At 51.3% G+C, this 21482-nt stretch overlaps 1 protein-coding gene across 3 annotated transcripts in view; it reads left to right on the top strand.

The window, feature by feature from the left end:
* The window catches only part of tnrc18 (trinucleotide repeat containing 18), a 40222-nt gene that overhangs the window by 6047 nt on the left and 12693 nt on the right, over positions 1–21482 (top strand). For 2 of the 3 annotated variants that reach the window (XM_078084687.1, XM_040191598.2), the window contains exons 3-18: positions 4873–5013; positions 8064–8162; positions 8345–10162; positions 12127–12214; positions 12308–12525; positions 13263–13409; positions 14269–14453; positions 15022–15412; positions 15665–16624; positions 16744–16889; positions 16977–17110; positions 17243–17356; positions 17465–17651; positions 17746–18046; positions 18437–18649; positions 20998–21174. In XM_078084687.1, the coding sequence (XP_077940813.1) occupies positions 4873–5013; positions 8064–8162; positions 8345–10162; positions 12127–12214; positions 12308–12525; positions 13263–13409; positions 14269–14453; positions 15022–15412; positions 15665–16624; positions 16744–16889; positions 16977–17110; positions 17243–17356; positions 17465–17651; positions 17746–18046; positions 18437–18649; positions 20998–21174 (5319 nt within the window). The remainder of the gene's footprint in view (positions 1–4872; positions 5014–8063; positions 8163–8344; positions 10163–12126; positions 12215–12307; positions 12526–13262; positions 13410–14268; positions 14454–15021; positions 15413–15664; positions 16625–16743; positions 16890–16976; positions 17111–17242; positions 17357–17464; positions 17652–17745; positions 18047–18436; positions 18650–20997; positions 21175–21482) is intronic. The other variant, XM_078084689.1, reaches the window with a different exon arrangement.

Raw genomic sequence — 21482 nt, 5'->3', positions numbered from 1 at the left:
GATTGTGCTCAGTGCAGTTAGAGCTGGGGTTTCCCCCCCGGGACGCTCGGCAGAGAGAAAGGAAGCGATTTATCTCGACCACAACACGTCGTGCAGGGTTGGATAAATGTGGAAGCACTTGGAGTGTCTCTCCCTCTTTCTCACACATGGGCGCTGGTGTAAACATAACTCACACAGCTCGCAGGGTCTTCTTGGCCAACACCGATTTGTCTTGGTTTAGTGCGTCCGTTTACGTTAAAATGAATGTGGGGAGTCTGTGTTTAAGGACAGACCCCCCACATATGTTTTGTGTGTGTGTGTGTGTGGGGGGGGGGACAAGACATGTCCACTCTCAGATTAATTGAATCCTTCAGGAGAGAAAACAGCCCCCTTAAGAGAAGCCACAAGGCTCTGCTGCCTCGCCACAATAAACCTGTCGGAGACAAACAAACGCACGCACACACACACACAGTGTTGCCAAACCAAAGGGCGATAGGCCGGTTGTGTGTGCGCTTGTGAGAAAACGAGCGTGCCGCGGCACGTCGAACTACTCAAAGCGTTCGCCAAGTCACTCTCTGAGCCCTCCCCCTTCAACGCAAACAGCAGCCTGCAACACACAAAGGTCACACGCTGCGTTGCGTCTGTCCGCCTGTGGAGTCTCGACTCGTCCCCTTACGGTCCTCCCTGCACACGCGGCTCAGGTTCACAAAGGGCCGCGACGCCACCCACACGGTGAGGGCCGCGTGTGCTCGACGCGCACACAACATGCGGCTGAGAGATTGGCCGATACATTTGTCTGTAGAAATTGAATGAAAGAGTCGCGCCGCCATCGCTTGGTTTTTGTTTTTTTCAGTCTGCGTCGATATCGCCGGATTCATCTTCAATCTGATCGAAGGGGGACAAATGTCCCCGATAACATTCAGGACTTTTAAAAAAAGGGATCAGATGATTGTCTGTCAGTCAGTGTGCCCCTTTAGTTCATGATAAATGTCGTGTAGATGGATCAATGTGCGTTTGCAACCGTGCGTTCTGTGCATAGTTGTGCGTGTGCGTCTGCGTTTTGGCACGAGGAGTGTGTAAAAAAAACACAAAACACCTGCCGTCTTCACAGGAGATCTCTGTGCAGCCACACGTCTCAAACACACACACGCAGGTGTGTTTTTCATTCAACTGTCAGAACAACGTTTGAGTTGCAAGAAGAAGAGAAGCAGAACGTTGTGTGTCTGGTGGGGGTGAATCCACTGGCCTTTGTGCGGCATGCTGCTGTGTGTGGATGCTCATTTAGGTCCTCGTGTTGAGCACGTTGTCCCCGCTGCACAACGGGGCCTTTGTTAACACCTGTGCTTTAACCACTACGAGAGGCTGGCTGTGATTTCAGCCCGTCGGTGCAGGAAGTGATCGTTAAAACAGCCGCCGGTGAGCCGGTGCTTTATTTTAGGATTCCAGCCGACTGTAGTGTCCTACGAACGAGACCAGTTCACTCACAACTCAACATGTATACGGAGTCAGAAATAAACTTCCCATAGCAACATGACACAGACATGTGCAATCCTGCACGCCCCTCATGTGTGTAATTGTGTGCAGACCTCATTTTGTGCTTTCCTGCCAGGATTCATGTTACGAGGTGCGCGGCCAGCAGAGGTTTACAGTTTTAATGTTTTTCTAGCGAGGAGAAAAACCAGAGATCAATAATAGAGATTTCCCCCCTAGCTAACCCCGCTCTGAGTACCACTGATGGATAGCAGATGTACACACACACGCTGTTATACTGTGTGTGTGTGTGTGTGTGTGTGTGTGTGTGTGTGTCTGAGATGTTTCCTTCATCGTATCGTCCTTTTCGGATTCCGGTAGGTTTTCTGCGCATCGATTTGCGATCAAGACTCCTGCGTTGGAGTTTGATTCCGCTGATTTCCACCGCGTGGGCGGTTGTGCGTTTGAGCTCATCGGATGTGCGTCTCTGCTGGAGTTGATCACCTGCAGGCCTTCTGCTCGCTGCTACGGAGGAGCTGAAAATGGAGGATCGAGAACGTGTTGGGAGTTGGAGAGCGTGTTTCTTGGCAACTTGCTAATCCCAATATGGCCAACTGATTGTTGTGTGTGTGTGTGTGTGTGTGTGTGTGTGTGTGTGAAGGGAGAGAGGGGGAGGCAATGAAAGAGTCATTTAACGAAACATTTCCCTCTCAGCTACCATTTGGATGTTGTTTCTGGAACGAGGAGAGCAAATGTTTTTCCTCGTTCTAACCCTCCCTCTCCTCCCTCCTCCTCCTCCCCTCCCACTGTTCAGCAAAGGGAGAGAGGGAATTTGGGATTGTATTTTTCCCCCTTAATAAGTGGCGCGGAGAGTAACGTGTGTGTGTGTGTGTGTGTGTGTGTGTGTGGCGTGTGAAGGAATCTGAAGCGGCTGACATCCCCCCTAGCAGGCTTGACAGGTGGTGGTTGGGAATGCTCGCTGTGTGTTCATTGAGGGGGGGTGGGGGGGGTCTACGTGTCGACACACAGACACACACCAGGTATCAATTAGTCGGCTGGAGCTGCGTGTTTGGTTCGTATCGTGAGGGAATGATGGGAAGGCGGCGGTGGAAATGGGTTCGGTCACATCTGAAGACACGTTATCGAATTACAGAGAAAAGCCTCAGAGTGTCTTCAGTTGAGCCGTGATTTACCTCACGTGTTTCACTCTGTTCACTTTAATATTCTTAACAGAGTTTATTTTGATAAGTTGTCACTGACGTTTGAAAGTAATATCACATTTTCTATAGAATTGAATAATGTTTTGAAGCGATTTATAATTTTTACCAATATTTGCGCTTCTGAAACAGCCTCTCTATAGAATTATTTTATGGTGATTTTAAAATTGCCGTCTCATGTGGTGCGATTGACAGGAGCCAAAAACCTGCGTGTGATCCAGCGTTTGTGTCCGTCTCCATGGTAACGGCCCGCCTGTTTGCTATGCTAGCGCTAAACCAGAGCTGCGTTAAGTTGCTGGTAGAGTGAACCAAACGTCTGCAGCTGCTCTTCCCATTAAAACACTTCCACCGCCGTAACGCACCGTTAATCAAAAACGCTTCGGCACCCCGGGGGTCACATCTGCAATGTTTCTGTCAGCGAGTGCGTTTCAGCGGGGAGCAACGAAGGAGGAGCGGAACGACCGCACGGCGCCGTTGCTCATGACGGGGGAGGACGACTAATTACTGATGGACTTGTTTGTTTTGCAACTCGACTCACCAGGCGGTTGCTAAATATGTTTGCTGTAGCATTAAAACACGCACGCAACTAAAAGAAATATTCAATGTGTAAAAGAGTTATTCATCTTTTAGCTGCAGTAAGTCACCAAATGGGGAAAATGGGTGATTGTTTTTGGAAGCAGGCGTGTTCGGGTGAACAGGGCAGAGTAGTTTAATTTCCTGTGTGTGTGTGTGTGTGTGTGTGTGTGTGTGTGTTGTGCCTCCTGATACAATGAATATTAGATTGTATCATTAGACAACACACAAAGACTGGAGGTTTTGAAGGTAAAACTTCATCGCAGTGCAGCTGTTTAAGCTGTTTAAGCGGTTCACGTGTGCGTGCCTGAAGCTCCTGCAGGGCCTCTGACTCAAAGGGCGTCCACTGCAAAAGTGTCACTTAACAATAAACTGCTCACAACGAGACGTGTGGACAGACGTCCCAGTTGTGTCTTCAAAAGTGTTTTTTAGCACAGCAAGCAAAGAATTACATCTCCAAAACAAGGACACGAACGGCCAAATAATCAAGATTTATGCACGCAGAAAAATAAATGGTGTGTGATGGAAGGCTGAGGCAAAATATTCTTGATTTTTCAGGAGCTGCACCGTGTGTCCCATTTTGTGATTAATTGTAAAGCTGCGCGTGCGCACACATGCAACCGACCTGCACACACGCCGAGGCCTATCAGGGTAATGGGTGTGCAGGGTGTTTGGTAATAGGTTGGTTGGAGGGTTCGGGGAGGAGGTCAAAGGTCCACTAGTGCTCACCACCGACGGGGGCGGAGTCTGACAAAAACTACCGATAACGGTATCATGCGACGATATACAAGTTTGTGTGAGGATTGACTGAGTGTCGATAACGCAGGGATGGAAGTGGTTTTAATGGTGGAGTGGGACGTCGCCATGCCGACATGCAGCATATCTATACACACGTCACTGTGTGCAGAAGGAGCCTGGTTTCTACGCTATCTGGGTCCGAATGCTTCTTTAAATGTTCTGGACGGAGCCTCGTGGATCACTAAAAACCCTTTGAACAGGCCTGCTGCTGAATAGTAAACAAATATCAATTTCTCCCTTAAGGTTGACAAAGGGGAACGCTATGCGTCTGAATCGTGGACAAACGTCTAAAATGTTGATCGATTTAAAGAGTGTGTTTCATTCAAGTAGAAACAGTTTTGTAGAAAGAAAACCTTACAAATTGTGTGATTTGACGAGAACATTGAAGGTGTCCACTTTATTCAAGGAACTTTAGAATCAAATAGATTTGTTTTATTGGAGGCACAAAAAAAAGAGAATGTTGTCAGTTGAATGAAAGTGCTGCGACGGTGAAACCACACACACACACACACACACAGGGACTGAGGTGTGACTGTGGTTTTCAGTCGTCTGTTCCATGAACTCTCCCCGCCTTCACAGCGCAGTCCGTCTGCGGTCTGTCGTGTGGTAGCAGAGTGCACGCTGGCTCAGCACTAATGTGATTGCAACAGAGCGCTTCGGCATAAAACCATCAGCATGCGTCGATTGTGCTCCAGACCCCGCAAAAAACACGGGACATGTGGCAGCGTGAACTGTATGCATCAGTTAATATTCATTAGTTTGGTTCTTGTGGTTGCCACGGTGACTGATGGCCTTCATTCTCTTTTTTTATTTTTATTTTTTTACTTCTCTCCAGGCGATTCTTTCGCGGCAGGCTCCAGTCCCTTCCTGTCGGGTTACCCCGGCCACTCCCCCTTGACCTCTGACCCCGCATACAGATCGGCCAACCCCGGCGGTCTTCAGATGGCCCAGCTGTGGGCATCACACGCTCATGAAGGTAAAGCGCCGGTCACTTCCCACACACATTTCCGCTTCACCTTTTTCTCTCCGCCCCTCTCGGCGCAGGAGTGGGATGCAAAAAAGGAGCCTCGCATTTTTTGCAACATTTCTCCACGTGTGCTCCGGCCCAGGAGGCTCGTCCTCCTGCTCCTCATCGCTCACGCCGGTGGCGTCCTGCTCCATTTCTGTCTCTCTGCAGCTCCCGGCTCTGTCCTACATGTACAAGCCTCCCTCTCTCTGTCATGGGTCACTGTAATCCATCTTCCTCTCTTGTTTTTGGTTTTGCTTTGTCTGTGGCTCTGCTCTTCCACTCCCCTACAGCATCTCCCCCCTGACCCGGCTCATGAAACACTTTTTAGACACACAAAGGTGTTCCTTTGTCCCTGTGGGTTTGGTCCTCTCCGGTCTCTGTGCTCTTCTTTCACTGAGCGATTGAACTCCTGTTCCCTCCTGTGTCTCCTCATTAAAGGCCGGGTCTGAGGGAACTTATCCCGCTGTGTATTTTGGCAATGTAATTGGAGACGGACTAATGAATTCTATTTATGGTTCATTTTGGAACCGATCGCGTGGCCCGTGTGAAACCGATCGGGTCGGTGCTTCCCAAACACATCAAACTAGATGGTGTGTGAATAGTTATTTCAGATTTGGTCTCGCTCTACTCGTCTTGTATTCAAGGACGATTCAAGGGGACGACAATGTGATTTGTACGACTTGAACCCATAGCTGGTTCTCAAAGCTGCATTTAATCTGCCGCCTAACCCTCCTTAAAATGGCAAATGTCTTTCAACACTGTGTAGTGTCACAACCTGGCTCTTAGTTAAGGACAAAACAGGGAAGACATCACTGTTAGTAAGAGTTCCTTTTTTTTGCACAGGAATAGTGAAAAAGTGAAAAATCGTGGGAAAACATCCGGACACAATGTGGGAAGAATCTTGGTGGTGCTGATGGGTGCATTTTGTTCTCTTCAGACAGATTCTGGCGAGCTGTTTCTCCCGTTGTCTTTGTGCTAAGCTAAGCTAAGCTAAACGCTAAACTAATCTATGTGTGACTATTCCTTTAAACCCGGATAACATGCATAGTGACTCAGAACTGAATCCAGTGCAGGAATGGAGGACTCACAAGGACAAATCTTTAGCTGAGAGTAAATTAAAAATTGTAAATACATTGAATGGACAATGATTAAACTGAAAGCGTTGATCACCTGTCAATCCGCTCTGGATTCAGCCCCTGAAGATACGCCCTAGTGGACTTCACATTCCGCCAAAGCGGGCGGGATAAAGGACTTTTGACACTCGCCTTAAAGATTCAGGCTCAAGTTTCAGGAGCGAATAAATAAGCTAAAAGCTCCTGCCAGCTGAAGAATCCTTAGAATCGAGTCTGTCACGGACTATGAGAGAGTCTTGATGCCAGAGTTCCTAAAAGCTGCAGCGATTTCTAGGCAGCAGAAAAGAGGCCAACTTTTGATCCGCCTGCGACGCGGCGCATGAGCGCAGGAACCTCGTGTCAAGGCCGTTAGAGACCACGGTTAGCTGCACGAAACTTACCCGCCATGCCTCCCGTCACGTCGTTCTCGTTATATTTCCGTCTCCCGGTGCTTCCCGCCAGCCGCCGACACCCCCTCCACCCGCCTCCTCCCGCTTCTCCATTTCTGCCCCTCAGAACGGAGAGGTGGCGCTTCACGCTGGAACGGCGGCGGCTTTGATCCGTAATGGGGTGGCCACAGTGTGGGAACAGGGAATGTTTCGCCCTCTCTGGGTGGCGGTCGCTTTCTTTTTCTTTTTTTCAAGTGGTGACTCCAGCCAGCTCGGTGCTAGCACAGAAACACAGAGCGCTGCACCAGCAGCGAGGCTTTGTCTATATCGAGATCTGGTCTCTGAGAGCAGCAGCTGCCCCACAAACGACACCACTAAAGTATTAAAAAGCACCAAATGCACACACACACACACACACACTCACACTCACACTCACACTCACACTCACACACACACTCTAGGGCTGGGCGGTGTGGCCAAAAATCCATATCGCGGTTTTATATATTTAGAAATATTCCGACGGTATCTCGGTATATCACGTGGCTGCGAAAAGGACCGCCAGCTAACCGAACAGCAGAGTTGGCTTGTTGTTGTGTTAGCGTGTTAGCTTGTTGTGGCTGCAAACAGCTGTTTGCCACTGGCTGGCCAACTCGCTCGCAACTCTCCGACGTGTTAGTTCGTTAGCTAGTTAGCGCGTTAGCTTGTTGTGGCTGCTAGGGTTGCCACCAGAGGCTCGACTTTGCAATAAATCGTTTTCTGATCCAACGTAACTTTTCCAAATTTTCCAAAACCAAAAACCCTCCAGACAGACACAGCTCCTCTTCTTGGGCACAAGTTGTGTTGGTGCATCTCTGGTCTCTCCTTGTTCCTCCTGTATCGCTCTTTTCCGCGTTTTCATGGAGCACCAGAGATAAGGTTACTTCTTGTTGTGAGCTGTACCCAGCATGCAGTTTGGCGGGGTAACTTTTATAAATGTACAATTATTAGTGTTACAAAGTGTTTATGTGTCACAAGCTATTGTGTCGAGGTGTTTCACCCTGTTAAATAGTGTTATAAAGTTATAGCCGCGCGCCGCTCCGTGATGACGTGTAAAAATAAATTCTGCCGCCTGCCGAACAGCAACGTCCGTTGTTATGGTGAAACACCGGTATGAACGATATATGATAAATTCATACCGGTACACCGCCCAGCCCTAACGCACACGTTTGTATAAATAAAACATTTTAACTTGTCCATCTTCACACGTTTTATCCACAGTCTACAACAAAGATATTTAATTCACATCAATAGAAGCCCTTGCATTTGTGAAATTGGAGAAAGACGTTTCACTGCTGAAATGTTCAAAGTCAGTGGACTTTGTGCAGGTCGACCGAGCTGCTCCAGAAGAACCGATGTTCGGTTTATTACAAAACGCAGGAACGATGTCCAGATGTTTACCCGACTGAGCCTGAAAATAACTCTCAGGTTTTGTATAAACTGCAGCGTAATGACCTGTGGTGTGTTTGTGTGTCTTCAGCCTACCCTGCTCTGCCCAGCAGCCTGTACCCTTACCTGTCCCTGGGGCACCTGGAGCCTCCCCCGCTCTCCCAGCACCCTCTCTACGACTCCCATAAAGGTCAGTCGCTGTCAGCAGCAGCGCTCACGGAGACGAGGGGCGGAAGTTGGTGTCTGGATGGTTTCCCATCCCAACAGTTTGTCCCGTATTGGACAGTTGCAGGTGTTCCGTTGGTTTATGTTACTACCTGCATGTTTTATTCTGCATGTTTTCAGACTCTTGTGTCTTTATGCTTTTTTCAGAGGGCTTTTACCTGCCAGCCTCACTGAGCCAGCTGCCTCCCCACATGGCATCGGCTCCTCCGCCCGCCCCGTCCAGCTCCACGCCGCCCCAGAGGACATCCCGGGACGGGGGTAGGGACCGCCCTTATCGGGGGGAAAGGGAGAGAGAGCGTTCGAGAGAGGAGCCAAGGCCGCACAGCGTGGTGGACCTGACGCAGGACGGGAGGAGCGAGGAGGAGCGCAGAGCGAGGAGCGGCGAGCGGGAGCGCGAGCGGGACCGGGACACGGAGAGAGACCGCTGGCCCTTCCATCGTCACCCCCACGAGCAGAAGCCACACCCACAGCCCTCCGCTGTGCAGCCCAGATCCCTGCCGTCACCCCCACGGCACTCCTTCCCCTCGGGCGGGGGAGGGAGGTTTCATGGAGCAGAAACGGACCGCGGGGGTCGGGGGGAGGAGGAGGGCGGCTCTCGACCCCACCACAACTACAACTCTAACGCCAACTCAAACTCTCACACGGACAGACAGCGGAGGAATGACGCCGGCGCCCCGTCGGCCGGGACCCTCCACGTCTCCTACGCCCTCCCTCCGGCGCTTCAGCCCTCCGCCGCCGGCCCGCCTCACCCGTCCACCCCCAGAGAGTCGATGAGAGAGCAGCGGGTCAGCGCACCGACGTATGTGCCTTCCGTGGAGGTTTACGACGAGCGGGTCGGGCCCATCCAGATCGCCTCGCAGGCCCGTGACAACAAACACAAGGACCGGGAACGGGAGAGCGACCGGGAGCGGGAGAGAAACCGGGAGAGGGAGAGCTACAGGTTCCCTGACAGGAGCCCGATGGAGCATCCCGGTCTCTCCCAGTCCAGCGATTCAAGCAATCAAAGGGAGGAAGGTTCTGTGATCTGTTCCAATGGCTCCATTGCTAAACGTGGCCAGGACGCGTCGTATCCCTCCAACCAATCACGGTTCAGTCCGGAAACCAGGGACGCCTCCAAACACTCAATCCGATTGGGCATAGAGCGGGCAGGGGCGGAGCCTAAGTGGAACGCCATCAGCCCGTTAGCCAACTATGCCACCAGTCACATGGCGGCCCTGGCAGCCCAACACGCGCACACTCTCTCCTCCTCTCCCCACAGCCAGCCGAAACGCACACAAATGTCCCACTCCCCCCACGCCGCCCACCGGCCCGGCAACAACGCACACTCTGCCCACTGCCATTCCCCGCAGACACACCCCTCCCAGCACGCAATTGGGCGCGCAGGCGAGGAGGGCAGTCAGAGACGCTACCTCGACCCGTCGGCCGTCTACCGACCCGGAGGGGCAATGGCGGGAGAGCGAGGCGGGGGGGGCGCCGGGTCGGATCCCACCGAGGTGTCGGCCATGCAGAGTCTGATTAAGTACAGCGGCAACTTTGCTGCGGAGGGTCCCGGGTCCGCCAGGCACGCCGCGGACGGGCGAGGGCCCTTCGGGGGTCTGGCCAACGTCGGGATGGATGCCGAAAGGGAGAGGGATAAAGAAAGGGAGCGGGAAAAAGAGAGGGAGCGGGAGAGGGGGGAGAGGGAGCGAGAGAGGGGGGAGAGGGAGCGAGAGAGGGGGGAGAGGGAGCGAGAGAGGGACAGGGTGTCGGCTGGTGCGGCGTTGCGGGTGCCTCCCCAGCTGAAGCGGGAGCAGGAGCGGCCGGACAGCGCCCGCTCGTTTGGCCGGGAGGGCGAGGGGGAGGTGCGCCACCCTCCGGTGGGCATCGCTGTGGCCGTGGCCCGGCAGAGAGACAGCGGGAGCACCAGCAAACCGAGCGGGGGCCCCTCGGACACTCAGAGGAACCTGCTGCAATCGGCCATTAAAGGTAAAGTGCCAAAAAACACTCAAATCCGTATGTTGGGCTGTGATTGTTGCCGTCTGCATTTTCAGTGGAGACAAGTTTGAGGCCCTTGGTGACGTTCACTCAATCACACAAGTCATTTTGTATTTGAATTTTTCTGGCTAAATCAAGTGTGCGCTTTTTTAATTGAAATATTTAATCTATTTGCTTCTGCGTTGAACTGTCTCCCAGAATGACTGTGCGGGGAATACAGATCCTCTCAGTCAAATGACTCCTCATTTTGTTTCCCATGAATGATGGGGGATTCCTTTTCTTTTGGATCAGACATGTTTCCTCGGGCCCTGATTGACTTTGAGGTCTTTATTCTCAACTTAGAATCCCCCCCCCCTTTCTCTCCCCAAATTACTAATTATGTCGTGGGTTGTATGTTGTTGAAAGGCTCCTTTTGGCGAGTCTGTCGGCTCTCTGTGCTGCATAGCAATTCCTGCCATACAGCGCCCCATTCTTGTACGTCAAGGTCATTCGGCTACAGTGGCCCCTCTCCAGCTCTCCGCCTGTCCCCTCGTTTTTGTTCCTCCCTCGGCTCCGTGTTCTTTCTGTCCTCTTACAGCTCAGCCCCTCGTCCCCGCTCTGCGTCTCTTGCTCTCTTCATTGCGCTGAATGCCTCACTCGTTCCCCGCCCTTCCTTCCTCTCTGAGAAAGCCTTTGTAGCGTCACTCCCTCCTTATCCCACCTCAGGCCCCCTGCTCTTTCTCCACTCTTTTCTTCAGCTCTCCCAACCCCACCAACCTCTCTGCATTAAACATGTCATTACAGAGTGCTGCTAAAAGCTACAAACAAGCCTTGAATTACAATAAGACCATGGGTGCGTTGCTAAGCAATGGATCTCTCTCTTGTGTGTCTATGTTGTGGGCGTTTATTCATTTTCTTGCTAGAGCAGAGTGATTGGTGTTGTAGCGTCAGTCCCTCACTCTTGAGAAGAGCTCTTAAGAAGCAGTGCAGGATTAATGCAGAAAACACAATTGGATAGATGGATGGATGGATGGTGGAGGAAAGCAGGAGGGAGAAGGTGGAAAGTCGAATGATTAAAAACGAAGAGATGGCTGTAGATTGATGGGTTGATAGACGGGAAGAGAGAGGCAGGTCTGGAATAAGTGGAAAGAGTGTGAGATTGAGGGAGAACCAGAGAGAGAGAGGGGATGTGCAGCGCTAATCGCTGGCTTACTGATGCAGAGAGGATAGCATGTGGGACAGGCTCCCTGTAACCTTGGTAACAGTCTTGAAACCTTTCCTGCGAAACATGTCAGGGATTGTTAAAGTCCCTTGTCCCTTTACAGAGCAACGCACACACACACACACACACACACACACACAGCAGCGCGCGCTTCTGGAGCGGTTCAGCACACTTGTATAAAAGCGTTCTGCTGCTTGGGGGACCTTCAGGGTTCGCGGCAAAGGGGGCAAGGAGGAGATGCTCATGTTTATTCTGGACTGCTTGGTTTAATGCTGCTGCTTTCCTTACATTTCTTTTTGCTGCTACCCTCCATCTCCTGTCTTTTGCCGTTGCCCTTCATAGAAAGCGTGCGCGTGTGTGTGTGTGTTTGCATAGAGACATTAGGGGTGTGCTTACACGTCTCCTGTGGCACGAGACTATTAACTGATAAGTTGACACACGGAGTGAGCGCTGTCACGCCGTGTGTCTTTGTACGCTACGCGTGCACACACCGTCCACTCTCTTGTTTTGACGTCCTGTGTAGTGTCACCATTATAAAGCCAGCGCCAACTTTCCTTCCTGCCCCCCGCTGACACCCTCGCTCGTCTCTTCACTTCTCGCCACATTATTGCTTCCTCTTCCCTCGGCCGTCCCGTCTGTCTTCTGTCACGGTTTGTGTTCTTTTCTGTGATGCGTGTTCGTTTTGGGTTCAGGGTTGAAACACTCCAGGGATGCAGCTCCTAAACGTCTTTATCTGTGCATGAACCCATTATAGATGAGGAGCGCGGGGAGGACCGGAGCCATCTCCACGACGACAGACTGCTGGCCAGCCGGCTGGAGCGCGAGCAGGAGAAAGTGCTCCGGTAAAAAGTTGCCCAAAAAATGTTTTTTTTTTCTATTGCATCACTTTTTGTTCCTAAAGTGTTCGGGCAAATAATAATCTGGTTTCCATCCAGAGAGTCCAAGGAGCTGTCGGAGTTCACTCAGATGCACCCGGCCCCCATGTCCAGCAGTATGATGACACCCAGCCTCATGACCCCCAACCTCATGGTCACAGGAGGGGCGGCCCTGGCAGGGGCGGGACGATGGCCTCCCGACCCCTCAACTCTGACCTCTCACCCCTGGATGCCCCGACCTGGAGCCCCACCAGTCTGGCTGTCCAGCTCCCCATACAGTATGTGGCCGTACATGTGACTTTATTTACTGTTTGTTTATGCTCTTTGTTATTTGATGGCCAACGTGCCCGTAACATTTATTGTGACAAGTTGTGTATCACGGCCAATTCATTTTAAAGTGTAACGTTTTAAACATTGCAAAGTTCTATGTGATCGTAATCTGAATGTCTGTGGCTTTTAGACTACAGCAAGCACACAAGCACGTCAAATGCAAAAGTTCACGTGTCGCAGATGGATGACCTTCATGCCGGCCGCCACTTTACGTATCCACTAAGTAGACTGACAGATGTGGACAAGTAGAGCAGAGCGGCACACAGAGCCGTAGTACCAGCAGCTCTTGTCCTTTTCACTGAGCATTAATGTCTTGCTGCCTTGTCAGCTGCGTTATCTAACCTGGTGCTTAAGACTAGGGAGTCTAAATGGGTTCAACACCGGAGCGCGGCATGCTTTTTAAAGTTCTACGTGCGCCCGTGGGGCCTTTTGCGATTGGTGCAGCAGGAGCGGGCGACCGTCCGTCTGTCTGGAGGCTGATCCTGCAGCTGCAGCCTGCATGGGGTCAAGGCCCACAGACATTCTTGATATTTGCAGGACATTCCTGCTCCTCCAACGCTCCAGAAATAACAGCTTCAAGACACTCACGCACATATTCTTACACTCACACACTTATGTGAGGTTTTTTTTTAAACTTCTTTCCAGTACTGCACATTTCTGACACTTTCTTTTCTTCTTCATTCAGGCCTGGGTTCTCCCTCACTCCATCAGACCCTCCCTCCCGGCTACCCCCCCTCGCTACAGGGCTCCATGCCCCCTCACTACCAGTTTGCCAGGGACCCACAGTCTGGACAGCTAATAGTCATCCCCACTGAACACCTGTCACACTACGGTATGAAAGCGTTCTCTGTCTGTATGTGTGCGCGCGCAACTCTCAAATATGAGCGCATGCTTTTGGTTTGCTTATTAAAATGGCTATTTATTGCTTTTTGGCAAAAGATAAATTATTGCCATGTTCATTTCGAAACAGATGTTAGTACTGGTAATCCCTGTCAACAAATGAGACTATATCCAACTAGATTGACAGCATCCATATTTCATTGTGGACCGTGTACCAGTAGCTCTTTGCTTTCTGCTGCTTTACAGCACCAACAGGAAAACGCTTTGAGGTACTTGAAACAGGATTCTCCTTGTAATTAAGGAGGAAGAGAAGCAATAAAACCTAAACAGAGCAGTGAACCTCAACAAGGGATACTTGGCCATGTTGTTGAAATAGTTAACTAAAGGTAATGGATTAACTGCAGTGATCATATTTTCACACAGCCTTGAAGACGTTACCACACACTACTAGCGTGTCGTCATGAAGATGTACTCTGTACTATGTTGCAGTGTGTACAGAACGCAGCTTTTTAATTGCCGGGTACTTTAATGAGGAAAGCCTCCTGAAGCTGTTAGCTGAGCGGTCGCTAAGCGATAGCATACTGACAGATTCTGTCAGCGAGAGCAGCAACCCAAATTATTTTCAAATGAAGGTAATTAGAGCCATATAAGTGGCGTTGATGAAGGGGTAGTAGATCTGAAAGGCTGTTGGGAGATCCGTCTCACAAAAACACTTGGGAGCCGCTGCAACAGAAGGTTGATGTCTGCCGTCCCTCGGGGGTTGAGGGAAATTCTGTCTTCGTTTCTCGATATGTCGTAAATACGCCGCTCAAGCGGCGGAGTTTCACCCCTCGTCCCCCGTCGCTCCACAGGAGGCGACGTACTTGAGCGCGGGGCCCCGATGTGGTCGGGGGTATACGGAGCAGGCAGCTCGCTGCAGCACGCGGCACAGCTGCAGCTCCTCTCGCAGCAGCAGATGCTGCGGCAACAGGAGCTGCTCATGATCCAGCAGCACACGGCGCAGGTCCTGGAGCTGCAGAGGAACGCACAGCTAGTCGTAAGTGGACCTAATGCGTTTGAATGCACACGTACCAATAGCTGCACATCGTCCGACTGCGACATGTTTGCATGCCTGTGCGTGAATGTGGTGTGTGTCCACAAACGTAAAACCCAGCTGTCCTGCAGCTGCAGCAGACTTTTTATGGGCAAGATATCATAAACACAAATCACATCAACAATACACACATTGATCTCTGCTTTATAGAGGAATGCACACTCCAATAGGGCACATATCTCACTTCCCAACATTTCCTGTCAGTGGCCCCTTGAACCCACTGCGCCAATGTGGCCATTCTTTTTAAAACGGGTCCCTTTTCCGTTGAAAAGACTGAGCCAGTCCTTTCCCAGAGATGATGTACACCTTTCACACGTTTAATGCCGTCGTAAAGTTGTGTAGCACGTTCAGCAAACAGCCGCTCACACAGCACATCCTGCAGCTGCAGGAGAAGACGGGCCGGGAAGTCAGAACAATGCAACCACTCACTGATATTTGTACCCTGGAGCGGAGTGTGTCGCATCATACAAACACGCTGTCAAAGCCGCCTCCCCTCCGGTTTGTGTTTCAGGAGCGCTTAAAGGCCAGCGAGCACCGGCCGGAGATGGAAGACAAAGCGGAGAAGCGGCACGCTGAACCCAAACCTCGGCCCTCCTCCGTGTCTTCTCCGTCCCGCTCGCCCGTCCTGCACCCGCGCAAACCTCCCGTCCTCTCCCGCTCGCCGACCCCGTCTACTTCCTCCTTCGGCCCTCTGCCCCTGTTCGCCTCGCCGGTGACCGGCCTCAAGAGGGAGGACGACGGGCAGAGAGTGTCGTCTCACCCGCCCCTGCCTCAACAGCCTCACCCCCGCTCAGCCTCCCCGCCCACGTGCTCGCCGCGGCGCCCTAAGCTGGAGGTGGGACGGAGGGAGCAGAGAGAGGGACAGAAGCCGGACTCTGCACCCTTTCAAGGCATCTACGCTGGTGAGTTTGGAGGAATCCAATCGGCGTTTAGATGGACTTTTTCTCTTTACAGGTGTTTTTTTTCAGCTCAATCATTGACCTTTGTGCTGAAACGTCTTGTATTTAGCCGGGTGTTTACCGGACACTGTAGCTTTGATCGTTCAAACCAGTGAAGACGGTTGGAGTAACGGCTACGTCAGCCGTTTGCATGACTGTGTCCATTTATTATTGTTCCTTAACTTCCTTTTTATTTCTGCTTTACTATGATGACAGATCTCCCTCCTGGTTATCCCTACCAGTCCATCACTGCCCCATTCAGCTCCCCTTTCCCCCCTTTTCACATCCCAGCTCCCACAGCGGCAAACACAGAAATTGTCCCCCCCCATCGCTCCCCCGCCCCTTTGCCCTCGGCCCGCCTCCACTCCAGGCTGCTGGACGCAGACGTCAAGCCGCAGAAGCTCGAGTCGTCCAAGACGGGATCTTTCCTCAAGCAGGAACTCGATGTGGAGCAGCCTCGGCTCGACGTGACCCCGCAAGCCGTCGGCCCTCTTCGCCGGAGCTGCAGCCCTGCGCTGGCCAGACCGGACCGAGAGGAGGATGGGGAAGCCCCGGCGCCCCAGTCCCAACCGCCGCCTCTGCTCGCCCCCAGCCCTCCCCGCCTCCAGGGTGAAAGACGGGAGGAAGTCCGGGAGGAAGAGAAGGACACGGGGCAAATCAAAATGGAGGCGTCATCTCAGTCCTGTCGGGCGGCATACCCTCCACTGCCTCCTCCACGCACAGAAGCTGAGCCTAAACCAGAGGTCTCCGACGGTCCAGAGCAATACCCCTCGTGCGTCGCCGCGGATTCAGAACGCCGGGAGCCGTCTCAGACGCATCGGCCGCTGGGAGAAATCCCCAGCGCGGCGTGCGAGCACGAGCGGCCAGCCACTCCGACCGGGTCGCACACTCCCAGCAGCAGAGAAAGTGTCAAAGAAACTCCTCCTCCAACCGCTGACTCGCCGCTCCTGCTGGAGGATCCCATGGCCGGGTTGTTTGCTCTGCTGGCGGCAAGTGAAATGGCCGAGGCCCGGCCCAACACCCCACCCACGCTGATGCTCATAGCGCCGATAGACAGCGCTCCCATGGGGGCAGACTGCAGCAGCACGGGTGCTCTGGAGATGGTGGCGCTGGAGGGGATGGCCCTGCTTAGCCAAATGGCCCAGCGCGAGATCGAACACATTCGCCTGGAGCAAGGTGAGTAGATGAGTTTAAATCAAAGAAGAGAATAAAAATCATATCAAATTGGTTGTAAAGAGGGTTAGGCTTTATTTTCTCTATGTCTAATGGTTTAACATCCTCCATATCCCATTCAGATATCACGTTAGAGGGTCTGGACTATCTATTGAAGGCGAGCAGGCAGATTTTGTTGGAGGCCATCGAGAAACAGTCCCACATTGACCTGCCCAGAACTCTGGACCCCAACAAGAAGTACAGCTGGAGGCAGAGGAAGGAAGAGCCGGTAACCTGAAGCCAAACGTGTCACCCAGAGCTGGAAAACGTCAGCTAGTGAAATGTCGTGACCCCTTTTCCTCTCTTTTCTCTGCAGCTGTACAGTAAAATGTCCGTGGACGTGTTGGACGCGGTGGAAGTGGAATACCGCGTCCGCCTGGCCGAGCTGCAGAAGACGTACAAGGAGAAGCAGAGAGATTTGAGCAAGCTGCAGAGACGCAGAGACAAGCGGTGAGCTTGCGTTCTTACTGCAATTAGCACATTCAAGATGCATCAGTCGCACCCGTGCTATTATTACACACACGAAAACGACAGTTGTGCAGACAAAACACACACACATAACTCCTTTTGTGCATGTGTCAGTGAGCGGCAGCAGCAGGAGGATGAGAGGCGGAGTTTGACCAGGCGGGGCAGAGGACGACCCAGGAAGAGGAAGCACTTGGCGACACCTCCCAAACTGGACAGCAGGCCTGCAAAGTGAGTGAGACCTCCGCTTTAATTCATCATTCAGCCATCCTTCGTTGTTTGCTTTGCTTGTTTGCTTTTTGGCCGTGCAAATAAAGTAAAAATGTCCCTGTGTGTCAGGGCGGGTAGGACGGTGCAATACTCTGACGACTCTGAAGCTGGGGATGGACAGAGGAAGAAGTTCCGGTTGTCCAGAGAAGAAGAGGAGACCGAGGCGGGAAGTGGAGGGGTGATGGTGAAAAAGAAGAAGAAGAAGAAGAAGAAGAGCTGGAATGACTCTGAGCCGTCCACCAGTCACGGCCTCGAGGTAGTGATCTTAGCATGTGCATGTTTTGATGTTGTCTGCTGTGTGTCGCCAGTGTTCGGAGGGATTGACAGTGTGTTTTTTGGCGGCGTTGAAGGTGAAGCGTGCTCACGTGTGTGAGCAGGAGCAGCTGGCGTCGGACCTCGACAGAGCGCTCTCGCTCTCTCAGCTCGGCGCTCCGCGCAAACCTCAAGCCCCCAACCTCAAGTTGGACAAGTCCAACGGCAAGTCGGCGGAGAGTCGGGTGAAGGAGCGCGGCATCCACCCGCCCGCCAAAGCGGGCAAACACAAGACGGCCCCCAAGGCCTCCGCTTCGGCGCCTCCCCGGAAGGTGAAAGGTCAGAAGAACACGGCTCCGTTCTCTCCGGTGAGATCGGAGCTCAGCAGCTGCTCCAACAGTGAGTATCTGAACAATACGGCTTCACGTGACTCGTGCTGTTAGAGAAGTAATGTTTACTCATCAAAACACAGTTTTACATCTATCCAATAACGCCACACTTATCCTTTAAAATCAGACTCTGGTTAGTTCAAGGCTAAACGTGTTCCACTTGACCTGAGGTTAATTAGACTGAAAAGAGTCCAAACAAGCCTCTGCAGGTGACATTGTACTACTATTTTGTGGTAGTTGAATATTGGTAGAACATTAGGTCATCTAGTTATGTTGGTTAGCAGAGTTTAAAATATTCTACCGGATCCAGGTGTAGATTGAAGAGCCCTGATGGTGCAGAGAAATCGTTTCCTGCCCCCCCTCTTCTCATCAGTCATTAACCGCACTCTCTCTGCGCCAGACTCAGATTCAGAGGAGCACAATTCCGCTCGGGGGGGCTGGCCCCCTCTCTCAGGGACGCGTTCTCACGGCGACCCGACCAGGAAGAGGCGATCGACGTCGTCGCCGACGTCCCTGCTGTCTGGCCAAAAGACTCAGAAGAAGAAACACAAGCACTTATCGCTGCTGCTGGAGGAAGCGGGACTCAGCTCCTCCGACGACTCCTTTGACCAAGGTTACTGACCAAATCTTACAGCTCCTCGCCCCCCTCGCTGTGCAGCGCGACAGAAATGTGTCTTTAGCGCCTCGTGGCGGCGTGCGCCTGCGCTTGCGTTTCGCACAGGCGGCTGGCTTCAGACCGCGCTTTAGAGCTCGACGATCCCTACCTCGCTCGCTGCTGCTGGCTTCTCTACAGAGTCGCCTTTTTAAAAACAGAAAAAGAGTTTTCCATATTTATATGGTGTTTTTCTTTTTTTAATTGCCTGGATTGCAAAACGTTTTTTGTAGCATTTGTATATTAAAAATTGTGTGAATTGTGAGATTCTTTCATAAAGTTGTATTGCAGTTTGGTACCTATAAGCTTTATTAAAGGTGTTGATTTGATTGGCACAGAAAGCGAAGCGCTGTGGTCCTTGTGTCTGCTTCATCTGTCTGTCCGTCTGTCCGTCCGTCCAGCTGCACCTCACACGTCCTTTAGACTGCTCTGTTTGTCAAATATCCCTTCTGGTCCTTCTGGCAAAGGTTGAAAAAACACTGTTGTTACATTTGGGAATATTGAAACCTAAATACGTAAAAGATTATTTCCACGCACACAGAGCTGATTCTGATGGGACAAGATGACTCATTTATTTCCTGGTCAGGTTAAACGGTCATAAAACCAAGAGAAGTGTGAAGATATCTGTTAGATTTACCTTGTTTATTGATGATGTGGTCTACTGTTTGGATGATGTGGGGGAAATAAATGCATCACAAGTCATTCTAAACTTCTTGACGGCACCAATCGTATTTGATGCTGGGGATATTTGGACAATAGAGCGCCTCCTCTGTGTCTACTAAACCTTCAAATAACCCTTTTCCCTGTTACTCTCTCTGACATCTTGCTCAGTCCTCTCACCCCCCCTCACTCCCCTTAGCTGCTTTCCCTTCCCCCCTCCTTGTCCTACCCATAATGCTTTGAGTGTCTCTCAGCCTGTTCCATGTGCTTGTGCTGCTGCTGCTGCATTACAGAAGCTTGGCAAGGACTAGCGCAGCCTTCAGCCTACGCTGCCTCGCTGCAGCTAGTGGCTAAAGCCTCGCTTAAGCTTGACTTAAGCTCAGCTCAGGCCGGGCTACGCTACGGTTAGGCCGCGCTCTCGCCGCTGCCCCGCCCTGCCCTGAGGCCACACCCCTGTCGCCTGCTCTGTAAGTAGGAAGTGCCCCTTCCTCTATGCTTTATTAACTGCTAACATGGACCGTGCTGAAATTGAACCAAATACACAGATTTACTTTTTTTATATTAAACTTTGTATTTTTATGGTTATGAAGCAAAAAGCTTTTCAATGCTGTGGCCACCTCCACCTACCCAACGTTATGTCTCCTGATGGCTTGCAAAGGTTTATGGGAAGACTTTTTTCATGCTGTGCTGGGAAAGAGGATGTAGCCATGGTTACCAAACCTCATACCAACATACCAAGGGGCCTCACAGGGCTGTCCTCTCAGTGCCTGCTTGTTGTACCGTCTGCCTGCTTCAGTTAACACACGGTGGAGTCACAGTACAACGCACACTAGAAAAAAGTTAGTGTTTTTGTTCTTTTTCACAGCAAAGTTGAACCGTTTCATTTTATTGGCGGAAGCTTAACTTAACATCCCCTGAACATCCTTTAGTCCTCCTTTGGTTTGACTTCAGATTCCAACCAGATAGTGGTGCAAAACGCCTATTTTCAGCTCAGCGTTACAAACGATAGCTTATTTCTCATGGCCGGCAATGTCATTAGGACGAGAAATATGAAGGGATGTTGTGCTGTGAACCCACCCACAATGTTAACACTCTAACCTTTAAAGAAATGCTTCTCTGTTGCTATCGACCTAACTGCTAACGACTTGCAACAAACCGCTAACCTGCAGTCTGCTGCGGTGTGCACTTCTGCCTTTGTGTGTGTGTGTGTGTGTGTGTGCTGGCCTGTCCGACTTGAAGGAAGCAGTTCTTCACTTCTCCATGTGTCACATTCCCCTGAGCTTTTATTTTTATATAGGTATAAATAATACATGATAATGGACTTGGTGTGTCTGTGGCTCACATGCATGTCTGTGGTTAATCTGACTTTTTCCTGCAGTATCTTGCTTACACAGCAATACAGTGTGAGGTCAGCGGTTCGGACAGCAGATCTTTCTCTCCAATGTTAACGATATGTGAGAGTCAGTGAATATACATCATTCGGTTATTGTTAAGTCCAGGCTTCAATGTAGTCTTTGTATTTAGTTTGTCTTAAAAACACATGTCAATTCATGTCCTTTTGTAGGACGTAGGAAGTGGTTTGACCTTTGGCCCGGACCAATGCTGCAGCCGCGGTCATCTCTGAGCTGATCGTCTTTTCTCTGAAACAGAAACGTCAGAGGACGAAGGCGACTACGAGGCCGAGTCTGACTCGGACGACGGTGGCGGCTGTGAGGAGAGCGGCCTCGGTCTGCTGGCCAGGTTTGCGGCGAGTGCGCTTCCCGTCAGCTCCACTCCGTTGAGCCTTTTCCATGACGGCAAACAACGCAGCAGGCAAAGTACTCTGGGTATAAACTGGTGAAACTGCTTGAGCACCATTTCTGTGCCAATAACCACGATGAATATGGATCACCTTATTATTTGAAGGAGGAGCAACGAGATGAAGTTATGTGGCTTTCCTCCTTCTATTGAAACCGGCTGCTCTGCATCTTGTTGTCTGCACAAACGATCCTACTTTTACTAATTACACAGATTCCCCCGACACCTTTCCAGTCTATAATTGTGATTTATTTTTATTTCATTGCGGTTGAGCGGGTTCACTGCCCGAGCGCTTGTTAAGGATTATATTATTGATTCTTGGTTAAATATTAATTTA

The sequence above is a fragment of the Gasterosteus aculeatus genome, chromosome 11 (assembly GCF_964276395.1).
Source record: "Gasterosteus aculeatus chromosome 11, fGasAcu3.hap1.1, whole genome shotgun sequence".
Classification (NCBI taxonomy): domain Eukaryota; kingdom Metazoa; phylum Chordata; class Actinopteri; order Perciformes; family Gasterosteidae; genus Gasterosteus; species Gasterosteus aculeatus.
This window is presented reverse-complemented; position numbering and strand designations above follow the sequence as displayed.